The sequence below is a fragment of the Oncorhynchus keta genome, chromosome 3 (genome assembly GCF_023373465.1).
Source record: "Oncorhynchus keta strain PuntledgeMale-10-30-2019 chromosome 3, Oket_V2, whole genome shotgun sequence".
NCBI classification, from domain to species: Eukaryota; Metazoa; Chordata; class Actinopteri; order Salmoniformes; family Salmonidae; genus Oncorhynchus; species Oncorhynchus keta.
This window is the reverse complement of record NC_068423.1, coordinates 1,570,646-1,584,369: the sequence shown is the minus strand read 5'-3', so window position 1 is coordinate 1,584,369 and position 13,724 is coordinate 1,570,646. Positions and strand designations below refer to the sequence as shown.

The 13,724-nt window shown below is 48.2% G+C and overlaps 1 protein-coding gene across 1 annotated transcript in view; it reads right to left on the bottom strand.

Moving 5' to 3' along the window:
* The window catches only part of LOC118363666 (cadherin-23-like), a 544,503-nt gene that overhangs the window by 223,082 nt on the left and 307,697 nt on the right, over positions 1–13,724 (bottom strand). Inside the window, exons 14-15 of the mRNA XM_052486131.1 lie at positions 7,648–7,712; positions 7,255–7,492 (exon numbers count right to left, since the gene is read on the bottom strand). Of these exons, the coding sequence (XP_052342091.1) occupies positions 7,255–7,492; positions 7,648–7,712 (303 nt within the window). The remainder of the gene's footprint in view (positions 1–7,254; positions 7,493–7,647; positions 7,713–13,724) is intronic.

The following is a 13,724-nucleotide window of genomic DNA, read 5'->3' as shown; positions in this document are numbered from 1 at the left end:
GTGGAGAGGAGAGGGCGAGGGGGAGGGGATTTGGAGAGGGAGGTAGAGAAAGAGTGAGTGAGTGAGTGAGTGAGTGAGTGAGTGAGTGAGTGAGTGAGTGAGTGAGTGAGTGATAAAATTATTACACTTGAATGAGACAGACAATGTTTGTAGGAGTTTGGATGCACAGATGGTACAGTATCAGTGTTACAGTGTTAAAGCCTGTGGATAAAACAGCAGGCTGTCAGTAGTGTGTTATTGGGTAGATTAGAATTTAGGCCCATTATTAGCATACCAGTGTTAAAGATGAACTCTCAAACTTTGTACAATTTCAGCCAGTAGTTTTGAGAGTGGTGCTCACAAGCCAAAAGTGGTCCCTGTTTTATGTGCACTATGCCATCAAATTGTATACTACGTGATCAACTTTTTGGGGTGCAATTCGCATGATCTGTTACGAATCCAATCTGAACTATACGTTACGCTGTTCTTAAGATCCTGGACTGCATATTTAATATTGAATGAACACCAGCGAAGCAGCAGAGCAAACAGGGAACAGCCAGAATTGTGAATGTCCCATGCCAATGTGTGTGTGTGTCTCTCTCTCTCTCTCTCTCTCTCTCTCTCTCTCTCTCTCTCTCTCTCTCTCTCTCTCTCTCTCTCTCTCTCTCTCTCTCTCCCATTCTAAATTAATGCAAACAACAATAACACTCAGAACTACAGCTGGAATGGATATAATATTAATCCTGAGGCATTAACAGTCATTGGAACTTCCTAGGGCCCATCTCTATACCTCTTAATCTAACTTGCTCACCTTCGCACCTCTCTCTCGCTCTCTCTTGCTCACTCTCTCTTCAAATACTTTATGATAAGGGATAACCCTCCAACCAACTGAGAGGTGTGAAAGATAAACAAAGAGAGGAGGAGGAGGAAAAGAGAGGGAGAGGAAAGGAGAGACGGAAGCAGGGAAACAGAGACTCTGGGAGGCAAAGAAAAGGCATTATTTGTACTGAGAAAGGGATGCTGTGTGTGGGGCTGAAAGGGAGAAAATATGTTGTGTGCTTTGTGTCACAGTATCCCCTACCCCATCATCTCTCACTCCTTTCCTTTTGGGTTCACAGTACCGCTTGCTCTCTCTCTCTTAGATTCAGGGTTTTCAGAGGTTTGGGGGTCTGGTCATTGGCAAATCCATAATCGCTGACACGCACAATTTCCACTTGCTGGCTTCCTTATTTCTCTCAGGCATCATATTAATAGCCAGTGTTTAAGGTTAGCTCCGTCTAATCAAATACAGCAAATAGACCGTTCAGTCCCAGCTCACATACACATTCCCGCACGTGCACACACACACACACACACACACACACACACACACACACACACACACACACACACACACACACACACACACACACACACACACACACACACACACACACACACACACACACACACACACACAGGGCAAATAAAGCACGGCGGGAGACCCTGAAACATGCTGAGCTGTGCCAAGTCCCAAATGCCATCCTACTCCCTATTTAGTGCACTACTTATATATGCCATTTTACTACTTTTACTACTTTTAACCAAGGTCAAAAGTGGTGCACTAAATAGGGAATAGGATGACCCAAAGGTAAAGCACTAAATGGGGAATAGGCTGAAAATGTACACTCGAATTTGAGCTCAGGTACATCCTGTTTCCATTGATCATCCATGAGATGTTTCTACAACTCAATTAGAGTCCACCTTGGGTAAATTCAAATTCAATTCAAAATATTGGACATGATTTGAAAAGGCACACACCAGTCTATATTAGGTCCCACAGTTCAATTAAGAGTGCATGTCAGAGCAAAAACCAAGCCATGAGGTCTAAGGAATTGTCCGTAGAGCTCCGAGACAGGATTGTGTCGGGGCACAAATCTGGGGAATGTTACAAAATATGTTTGCAGCATTGAAGGTCCCTAAGAACACAGTGGCCTCCATCATTCTTAAATGAAAGAAGTTTGGCGCCACCAAGCTGGCTGCCCGGCCAAACTGAGCAATCGGGGGAGAAGGGCCTTGGTCAGGGAGGAGACCAACAATTTGATGGCCACTCTGGCAGAGCTCTAGAGTTCCTCTGTGGAGATGGGAGAACCTTCCAGAAGGACTACCATCTCTGCAGGACTCCAACAATCAGGCTTTTATGGTAGTGTGGCCAGACGGAAGCCACTCCTTAGTAAAAGGTGCATGACAGCATGCTTGGAGTTTGCCAAAAGGCACCTAAAGGACTCTCATACCCCGAGAAACAAGATTCTCTGGTCTGATGAAACCAAGGTCGAACTCTTTGGCCTGAAGAGGCATGTGGCAGGGTCTACAGTCAATCACGGACTATAAGATGAAATCCAGCCCAGTCACGGACCAGGATGTCTTGCTCCCAGGCAGACTAAATAACTTTTTTGCCCGCTTTGAGGACAATACAGTGCCACTGACACGGCCTGCAACGGAAACATGCGGTCTCTCCTTCACTGCAGCCGAGGTGAGTAAGACATTTAAACGTGTTAACCCTCGCAAGGCTGCAGGCCCAGACGGCATCCCCAGCCGCGCCCTCAGAGCATGTGCAGACCAGCTGGCCGGTGTGTTTACGGACATATTCAATCAATCCCTATACCAGTCTGCTGTTCCCACATGCTTCAAGAGGGCCACCATTGTTCCTGTTCCCAAGAAAGCTAAGGTAACTGAGCTAAACGACTACCGCCCGTAGCACTCACTTCCGTCATCATGAAGTGCTTTGAGAGACTAGTCAAGGACCATATCACCTCCACCCTACCTGACACCCTAGACCCACTCCAATTTGCTTACCGCCCAAATAGGTCCACAGACGATGCAATCTCAACCACACTGCACACTGCCCTAACCCACCTGGACAAGAGGAATACCTATGTGAGAATGCTGTTCATCGACTACAGCTCAGCATTCAACACCATAGTACCCTCCAAGCTCGTCATCAAGCTCGAGACCCTGGGTCTCGACCCCGCCCTGTGCAACTGGGTACTGGACTTCCTGACGGGCCGCCCCCAGGTGGTGAGGGTAGGCAACAACATCTCCTCCCCGCTGATCCTCAACACGGGGGCCCCACAAGGGTGCGTTCTGAGCCCTCTCCTGTACTCCCTGTTCACCCACGACTGCGTGGCCACGCACGCCTCCAACTCAATCATCAAGTTTGCGGACGACACAACAGTGGTAGGCTTGATTACCAACAACGACGAGACGGCCTACAGGGAGGAGGTGAGGGCCCTCGGAGTGTGGTGTCAGGAAAATAACCTCACACTCAACGTCAACAAAACTAAGGAGATGATTGTGGACTTCAGGAAACAGCAGAGGGAACACCCCCTATCCACATCGATGGAACAGTAGTGGAGAGGGTAGCTAGTTTTAAGTTCCTCGGCATACACATCACAGACAAACTGAATTGGTCCACTCACACTGACAGCGTCGTGAAGAAGGCGCAGCAGCGCCTATTCAACCTCAGGAGGCTGAAGAAATTCGGCTTGTCACCAAAAGCACTCACAAACTTCTACAGATGCACAATCGAGAGCATCCTGGCGGGCTGTATCACCGCCTGGTACGGCAACTGCTCCGCCCTCAACCGTAAGGCTCTCCAGAGGGTAGTGAGGACTGCACAACGCATCACCGGGGCAAACTACCTGCCCTCCAGGACACCTACACCACCCGTTGTTACAGGAAGGCCATAAAGATCATCAAGGACATCAACCACCCGAACCACTGCCTGTTCACCCCGCTATCATCCAGAAGGCGAGGTCAGTACAGGTGCATCAAAGCTGGGACCGAGAGACTGAAAAACAGCTTCTATCTCAAGGCCATCAGACTGTTAAACAGCCACCACTAACAGTGAGTGGCTGCTGCCAACACACTGTCATTGACACTGACCCAACTCCAGCCATTTTAATAATGGGAATTGATGGGAATTATGTAAATATATCACTAGCCACTTTAAACAATGCTACCTTATATAATGTTACTTACCCTACATTATTCATCTCATATGCATATGTATATACTGTACTCTACATCATCGACTGCATCCTTATGTAACACATGTATCACTAGCCACTTTAACTATGCCACTTTGTTTACTTTGTCTACACACTCATCTCATATGTATATACTGTACTCGATACCATCTACTGCATGCTGCTCTGTACCATCACTCATTCATATATCCTTATGTACATATTCCTTATCCCCTTACACTGTGTATAAGACAGTAGTTTTGGAATTGTTAGTTAGATTACTTGTTGGTTATCACTGCATTGTCGGAACTAGAAGCACAAGCATTTCGCTACATTCGCATTTAACATCTGCTAACCATGTGCATGTGACAAATAAAATTTGATTTGATTTGATTTGATTTGATTTGAATGCCAAGAGCCACGTCTGGAGGAAACCGGGAACAATCCCTACGGTGAAGCATGGTGGTGGCAGCATCATGCTGTGGGATGTGGGATACTCCAGAGTGCTCAGGACCTTGGACTGGGGCGAAGGTTCACCTTCCAGGACAACGACTCTAAGCACACAGCCAAGACAACACAGAAGTCTCTGAATGTCCTTGAGTGGCCCAGCCAGAGCCCGGAATTGAACCCAATCGAACATCTCTGGAGAGAACTGAAAATTGCTGTGCAGCATCGCTCCCCATCCAACCTGACAGAGCTTAAGGATCTGCAGAAAAGAATGGGAAAAACTCCCATACAGATGTGCCAAACTTGCAGCGTCATACCCAAGAATACTCAATGCAGTAATCGCTGCCAAAGGTGCTTCAAGAAAGTACTGAGTAAAGTGTCTGAATACTTCCAGTGGTTGCTCCTATAAAAGTTTTGCGATTATGCTGCGGTATTTAGAGGTAATTTGTGGTTTAGTACTGTACCCTGCGTCACCACTTAATTGCTACAGACCAGGGCAAGGGGGAGTTAGAGCACTGATTATTACTTTTGTAACTCTAAATGACAATGAATGGGCGGCATAAACCTAAATAGAAACGGTTAATTGTGCACAATTTCAGTATTACTTACTAAAACTGTTGTTACACAGTTGTTACACTAGTTTTTATTATTTAATTGTGTTAGGATTATTTTGCTCTAGTGTAGCCCACTCCTGATCCATCACATTGTACAGCGCCTGAATGGTGCATCGGTCTAAGACACTGCACAGGCGTACAAGCAGTGTTGCTACAGATGCTGGTTCAATACCTGTGCTGGCCTCAACTGGGAGACCCCTGAGATGACTGTAGGTTTTGTTTTCTCCCCCTCTAAAAATATAAATTAAGAATTTGAAATAACAAACTAGCTTTATTTACAAATTAGTAACAATGTCTTACTCCGTGTTCAAGAATGGCCCTTTTCTCGCTCATTTTACGTGATTTGAAAACAAAAACATCTCCAAAAAATTATTTTTTACACAAAGCGATTATTATTATTTTTCTTGTTCATTTAGAATGATATAAAAACCCCTTGGATATTCTCACAGATATGTTATTAACCCTGTTATTAGCAGGAGATTATATATTGGTCATATTGGTCATGGCTCCCGAGTGGCGCACAATGGGATTGCCTTGCAGTTCTCCAGCTGTTTCCACTGAAAGCACGAGAGCAGGGGGCATGGGATGGTCCGCAGAGCCGCGCACAGAAGACGGGACCTAGCCCATGGGGAAGGGAGGAGGAGGAAGGGAAAGGGGGGGGTGGTCACCCACCACACTGGGTAGCACAGAGCAACACTAAGGGGAATTGCACTAATAAAGTGCTGACGAGGGAAACATTCCCACTGTTCTGAGTGCCAGTCTGCACATTCAAACAAAAACAATGTAACTAAGAGAGGCATCTTTCCGCTTTCGTTAATAAAATAATTATAAAAGTAGTCTTTCAAAATGCCGATGTTTATTTAGTTAAGGATCCATAGCAAATTACTATGGAATCATTTTGATTCTATTTTTTTATTTAATTAGGCAAGTCAGTTAAGAACCAATTATCATTTACAATGATGGCCTAGGAACAGTGGGTTAACTTCCTTGTTCAGGGGCAGAACAAAAGTTTTTTACCTTGTCAGCTCGGGGATTCGATCGGTTATTGGCCCAACTTTCTAACCGCTTGGCTACCTGCCGCCCCAAATCACTGAATTACAGAAATATCCTCCAATCCTCTGTATGTAATTATTGACGGAGAGTCATGTCATATTTTTTGATATACTGTAGGCAACTTGAATCTCACTTGTGTTGAGTAATATGCTGTTAAAAGTGCTGTAGGTCTTAATTATTTAAAGAGTATATTGAAGTCAGAAGCAATAAGATTTGAAGCAATAGCCTACAACTATTTCACACCGTTTTGCACAGCTCTGAGACAAGTATGGTGACAGGTCTTGATAAATCAATGACATTTTTATTTTGACCGAATCTCCGTTTGGGTATTGGTTAGACTACAATTATACAATTGGAATAGAAACACCATAATATTAATACAATTAATGAGCAACATTTCTGAAAATTGTCCCATCTACTATGTTCTTACAAAAATGTTTTTTTTTTCAATTCTCTAGTACAGACACTATTGAAGACTATCAAATGCTTCTCAAATATGCTCTCTGGTAGTCAAACTAGCACTAACTAGCATTAATGGTACCAGTGGTTAGCACTTAAATAATGTGCCATAGGATTCCGCGGCACCACGAAAGCTCCAGTGCCACAAACTACAACTTTTAAAGGACAAACTGTGATATTTCCGGATTTTATTTGTAATAAATTAGCAAAAATGTCTGAAAACCTGTTTTTGCTTTGTCATTATGGGGAATTGTATGTAGATTGATGAGGGAAAACAACTATGTGATCAATTTTAGGTTAAGGCTGTAACATAACAAAATGTAGATAAAGTTAAGGGTTCTGAATATTTTCCGAAGGCACAGTATGTGTGCATGGACACATGCGCGCACACACACACGCGCATGCACACACACACATAGACAAGCTCCACTTAAACTGTGTATCTGAAATCGAAGAGGGCAATCAATCGGCTTGGGTAAAAATGAAGAGAAAAATGACATCAAAGCAAAAGTCAACTTGATATGGGTCTCAGGGTGTATCCTTTGTGTCACAACTGAGACCTCCCCCTCCTCATCCTGCCCTGGTGTGTGTGTGTGTTTATGTCTATCTGTCTATCTATGTGTGTGTGTCCGTGTGTGCTTGTGTCCATCTGTCTATGTGTGTCTGTGTGGTTTTATGTGTGTTTCTTCACCTACCCTGACTCGGGCCACCTGTTGCGCGGCCTGTTCGTTCTCTCTCAGTGAGCCCATGTAGGCCTCCTTCTGGAAAAGGGGTGTGTTGTCATTGACATCCAGAACGTTGACCCACAGCCTGCCCGTGGTCTCCTCTCCACCCCCGTCCCGGGCCAGCACGGTCAGAGTGAATCGACGCATCAGCTCATAGTCCAGATTGCCCCACAGATGCACCCAGCCTGTCTCAGGGTCCAATGAAAACCTGGGGGAGAGGCATGTGACAGGACAATAACAATACACAGCATTCAACAAATTAGACTTATTTAAATTAAAATACTATTCAATCATGCCCTTTGATAAAAGGTAGGAGAGTTCATTTATATGGTATCTCAGTCTGTGTATTTAGGTGTGTCTTACTGTTCAGGCTCATCACTGAAGTAATACCGCACTGTCCCAAACGTGCCAAAGTCACCGTCTATAGCCTGAGGAGAGGGAAGAAAGTGATATTATTCAATGTTTGTATGCATGTATGCAGATTGAAGAGAAAGGAGAAGGGAAAGGCACCAGCAGTCTTTGGGTGACAGTGACACACACAGGGACACATGACAGACCAAGGAACACATTTAAGCATAACACCCCACTGGATATTCAATGGATGGTCCTACAGTACACCAACTAAAAACGCTAAGGCTGAATCCCAAATGACACCCAATTTCCTACATAGCGCTGTGTGAATAGGGTGCCATTTGACTGTGGCGCTGGATTCCCTCAAAACAAGTAGAAGAACAAGAAATAAGTTGCAAATCAAATCACCACTATGCAAGTAGGGTGTTTACACTTTCTGGTGAAGCAGCTGTGAATGCAAAAAAATATACATAAATTGGTATATAACTGACCAAGAAATGTTACCTCTCTCCAATTCAGATTCACTGACAGTCCATGACATCCACATGCTAGTTAAAAAATATTTGGAAGCTATAACATAGTTTCTTTGCATTATTTTTGTTTGTAAACAATTTAGTAATAAAATATATTTTTTGGCAATAGGCCATTTTGTGAAATAGTCCCAGCGGTTTCCACTGTCTGTGGTGGGGAACGGCCCAACTACATCCACTCCCACCCTCTCCATGGGTGCCCCCACTGGGAACTGTTGGAGCTGAGCATGAGTGTGGCCTGGGGGGCCCTTTCTCGCTGTGCAGTTGTCACAGCAGCGACAAAAGTCCTCCACATCCCTCTTGTGCTGCCCCCAGTAAAAGCCCTGACGGAGGCGGCGGAGTGTTTTTGTGACCCCAAAGTGTCCAGTCTCCACCCCCCCCAAGAGTACTCTGGAGCACAGCCTCCCGCAATGCTTTTGGGACCAAAAACTGCCACCTCTCCTCTCCCATAACTGACTCCTTCCATGTCCGCTGTAGCACGCCACCAGCCAGCTGCAGTCTCTCAAACTTTGACCACAACCCTTTGGTCGCGAGTGAGAGCGCTGTCACCTCTTCCCATGGTGGCCTCATCTGCGCCGCTACCCACTGTAGCACTGGCTGTAGGTCTGTGTCCCGTCCCTGCTGCTGCCCCCATTCAGCCACGTCAACAGTTTGCAGCTCACAGTAGACAGGCCCGCTCGCCCGACACACTGTGGCACAGACCCCCTCTGCACACAGCTCTCTCTCCCGTCACTCTCTCCGCTCACAGTGGCGGCAGCCGTCTGCAGTACAGGGCCGACGGGACGTGGCGTCGGCGTTGGAGTGGCGTGCCCCTGCCCTGTGCACCACTGCGAAGTCATACGGCTGAAGCTCCTCCAACCAGCGTGCCACCTGCCCCTCTGGCTCTCTGAACGACATGAGCCACTGGAGAGCAGAGTGGTCAGTCCTTACAGTAAAGGGCAGGCCACCCAGGTAGTACTTGAAGTGTTTGATGGAAGCCACAACAGCCAAGAGCTCCCGCCGTGTGACACAGTAGCGGCGCTCATGTTTGTCAAATGTTTTTTCTGAAGTACGCCACCACTCTCTCCCCATCTGGCCCCACCTAGGCCAGCACCCCACCCATGCCCACATTGCTCGCGTCTGTGTCCAGGATAAGCGGCAAGGTGACGTCAGGGGGGGCGAGCACGGGGGCCTCGATCAGTGCACGTTTCAGGGTGTTGAAAGTGAAAGCCTTGTCCTTCGGCAGCAGGCGGTTCAGGGGAGCCCCGTACAAACCTCCTGTAGTACGAGGCAAGGCCCAGGAAGCTCTTTAGCTGACACTGGTCGGTGGGTGTGGGCCAGTCTCTGACAGCCCCCACCTTGTCCTCCATGGTGCTGATCCCCTCCTTCTCCACTCGGTGACCCAAAAAGCACACCTCTCTCCTCATGAAGTGGCACTTCTCGGGGTGGAGCTTCAGACCTGCGGCAGCCACCCTCTCCAGCACACGCCGTAGCGCCCCCAGGGCTGCCATGGGCCAGGATGTCGTCGAGGTATACCAGACACTGCTGTCGGGGGATGCCATCCAGCACCCTGTCCATCAAATGCTCAAAAGTAACTGGGGCGTTGCACAGGCTGAAGCACAGGACCTTGAACTGCCAGTGTCCTCTGTTAGTGGAGAATGCAGCTTTGGCTCTGGCCTCTGGGGAGAGGGGTACCTGCCAGTAGCCACTGCGAAGGTCTCGTGAGGAAAACCAGGAGGACCCCCTAAACCAGGTCCAGCGACTCATCGATATGTGGTATGGGGTATGAGTCCTTCCTGGTTACCTCATTCAGCCACCTGTAGTCCGCAAAGAACCTCAGCTTGCCACCCTTCTTCGGAACCATGACGACTGGTGCCGCCCAGGGGCTGTCTGAGGGCTCGATGAAGTCTGCCCGCTGCATCTCCAACACAGCCTTGTCTGCCGCCTCCTGGCGTGCCAGCGGGATACGGCGGGGACGCATCTTGATGGGTCGAGCATCACCTGTGTCGATCTCATGCTGCACCAGATGCGTCTGACCCAGCTCTTCCTCACTCAGCGCAAAGCTGTCTCTGAATTCAAACAGCAACTGCCACAACCGTTCCTGCTTCTCGGGATCAAGACCAACATAGTTCCTCCCCCATATCTCCCTCACTGCAGACAGTGTCCTCTCCTCTCCCATCTGGGGTAGCTGGGCTGGGGGGGGTGCGGCCCGGGCTCATAGAGGGCTGTGTCATGGAGGTAGCTGGGGGAATGTAACACACAGCCGTAGGTAATAGGGGGGCTGGGGGAAAGTCACACACAGATGTGGGGGAGCCATGAGTCTCTGCTGCTTTAACTGTTGGAGTAAAGGGTTTGTTGGGTTGCGTGAATGTGACATTAGGGGGGGCCATGTTGCCCTCCCTGGAAGCTCAGTGGGCCCCCATTTAGGTCTAACTGGCAGCCTGTGCTCCTAAGAAAGTCCAACCCCAGTATACAAGGGTCCTGCACAGCCTCCACCCACACAGGATGATGCACAGACCTGCCCCCTACTGTCAGAGTAATCCCTTCCCTTTCATGGGTGCCAGCTCACCTGTGACTGTGCGGAGCTGCACAGTTGTGGGCTCACACTGAGTCCAACCTGGCACAATATCTGGCCTCACCAGGGTTACTGTGGATCCAGTGTCCACCAGGGCAGAGCAGGGCACCCCCTCCACAGTGACATGACAAAAGTCCCCGACAAAAGTCCCCAACACAGGTCCGGCCCACCACAACAGCAGGCTCCATCCGCTTGCCCTCGTCTGCTTCTGGGGGAAGTAGAGCCTTGCTTCCCTGTCTGTGCCGGTGGGCTCCTCCTGAAGAAGATGGTGGTTGGGATGGAAAGCAAGGGGTCTACACTACCTGGTCTATGTGGACCCCGAGCCGTTTCCCTGAGCTCTGGGGGACATGGGGCAATATCGGAGCAGATGGCGTGACTGGCCACAAACCCAGCAGACCCTGGGACCAGGGCGTGTGTTTTGTGTCATTTCAGCCACCCATGCAGGCTTTTCAGTCTCCGGGCTGCTCTGCCCCCTAGCTCGCACAGAGGGTCTGTCTCTCTGCACCCCCACCAAAGCCCCAGCTGAAGCCCCAGCCCACACCAGCTCCCTCTCCAAAGCCATCTCCAAGGCTATCAGCAATGACTCAGGATGAGCCAGGTGGGTCTGTATGCGCAGCTCTGTAGGAGAGAGTGCCTGTATGAACTGGTCCCGTGCTAGAGAGGCTCTCAGTGTCATTAGCTAGCACCCGTAGAGGCTCTCCAGGCTGCCTGCGTCTATTACTCAGTTCGGAGCGCAGTAGCCCGGGCTGTACACAACTGTCCATAGCGCCTCCTCAGTGCTCCCACTAAAGCCCCATAATCATGTCTGTCCTCGGGGCTAATCAATATCAAACAGGCCAGAGCTTCATCCGTGAGGCATAAAGCCAACTGCAGTGCCCTTTCTTCATCCAACCACCCCCTAAAATGAGCTAATAGTTCAAACTGAGCATGAAAAGCTTCCCAATCCGCCTTACCGGAATCTTAACAGATACGGACGCAGCCGGTAACTGGGCGAAGCCATGTTTGTTTACATCCTGAGCCCCAGATTCCTCGTCCCGCCGCGTCGACGTCACCCCTTCGGTACGCCCACTAGAATCCGCGCAAAACACAGTCGACGAAGGACTCATGCCCGCTTCAGCCCCCATCACTCTAACGTCCTCCCTCAAGCGGCCGCTGGGCTACGACGCCCTGGCGATCTCCTCAGCCAGATCCTCCGAAATCCATGCATGCGCACCTCCTTGGCCATAATCGTTCCCTACCTTCCCTTTTGTATTCCCTCGAGGCATTTTCAACCCCCGTTCTCACCTGCGGTAGCTAGCCACATAATTCAGCTAGCTAACCCACAAGCCAATCGTGAACCTCTCTTGTGAAGCCCAGACGAAAGAGAGAGAACAAAGGCTAAACCTGGTCTTAACTTCCAATGCTTCATCCCCCTGCCCAACCCCCCTCCACGCCACTCCGCCAACCGCCAGGATGCCCGGCATCAGAACATTCCAGGCATTCCCGTGATTGGAAGATAGCAGGTTGACTGGCATGTCGGACCCCGTGAACACTTGGTACTGGTAAGTACAACACAACCACCTACTAGCCTAACACATAACACACAGCTGTCTGTGCGGGTCGCTACAATACAATCATACTAGCAAAGTTAATGATCACAAGTCAGTCATAATGTGGCTAATAGTCTAGCCTATCTATTTATATATACATTTATTTAGCAAGCTAAAAACAGAGCTTAAGCTGTTGGGAGGACGTCATGTCATTATTTGACCGCGGTCAAGTCATTGGAGAAGTGGGTGAGTGACATTTTTTCCCCCCTCATATCGTTTATCGGTGGATACAGCTAGAGATGCAGGTGTCATTTGGTTAGCTAGTTGATCAACCCTGCTCCTCCGCCAGAGCAGCGCATCCAGTGTCAACGCTCTGAATTTACGAATGACGCAGAGCGCACTCTGACACACTGAAGTAAATTTACGAAAGCACCCGTAGTTGTCAATCAAATGCATTTGGCAGCGATCAAATGGACGGGCAGGCAAGTTCCCATTCAGTTGCCAAAACGTGGGTTGGGACAAGCATGCATTGGCAGGTAAACTGTAGGAAGAGCAGGCTACTATTCCTCCATTGTTTATCAGTGCAATTTTGAGGGCTAACTCGCTGAAAAAGTTTGAGAGAGTTTATCTAATGTTCCCTAGTTAGATTTTGGCTCATCTCGCTCTGACTAGCTTTAGTTGTTGATCTTGTTGTTGTTGATGTGCATAACTGAGGGAGAGCCTACCTTTTCATGGTTGTTTGAGCAATAGATAGGACTGTAAAGTTCCCAAATGTAAGAGCCTCCCCTGGTATTTACTTATTTGCAGAAATCCATTCAGGTGTATTTTGTGGCATTTGGCTAATGCGTTCTATTGGCATAGTTGTGCTGTTGCTACTGCCTGAAAAAACAGTCCAGTTCGAAGTGAAATATGGAAGGCCCATGAGGCAAATGGCTTATTTGCATAAAGGCCTACTGTAGCTCTGAATGACTATGGCTCACCAGTCTGTGAAGACTCCGGTCCTGGACTAGACAGATGTTTTTATTAGCTTTTATTTACTGCACCGTCTATTAATTTGTAAGGGATTTCCTTCTCCTCTTCCGAAGAGGAGAGGCGAAAAGGATCAGAGGACCAATATGCGGCGTGGTAAGTGTCCATGGTTATTTTAATACGTAAATGTACACATGAACAACTGAATACAAAAACAAGAAACGTGAAAACCCAAAACAGTCCTATCTGGTGCAAACACAGAGACAGGAACAATCACCCACAAACACAGTGAAACCCAGGCTACCTCAGTATGATTCTCAATTAGAGACAACTAATGACACCTGCCTCTGATTGAGAACCATACTAGGCCGAAACATAGAAATACCCAAATCATAGAAAAACAAACAGACTGCCCACCCCAACTCACGTCCTGACCATACTAAGTAATGATAAAACAAAGGAAATAAAGGTCAGAACGTGACAGTACCCCCTCTAAAGGTGCGGACT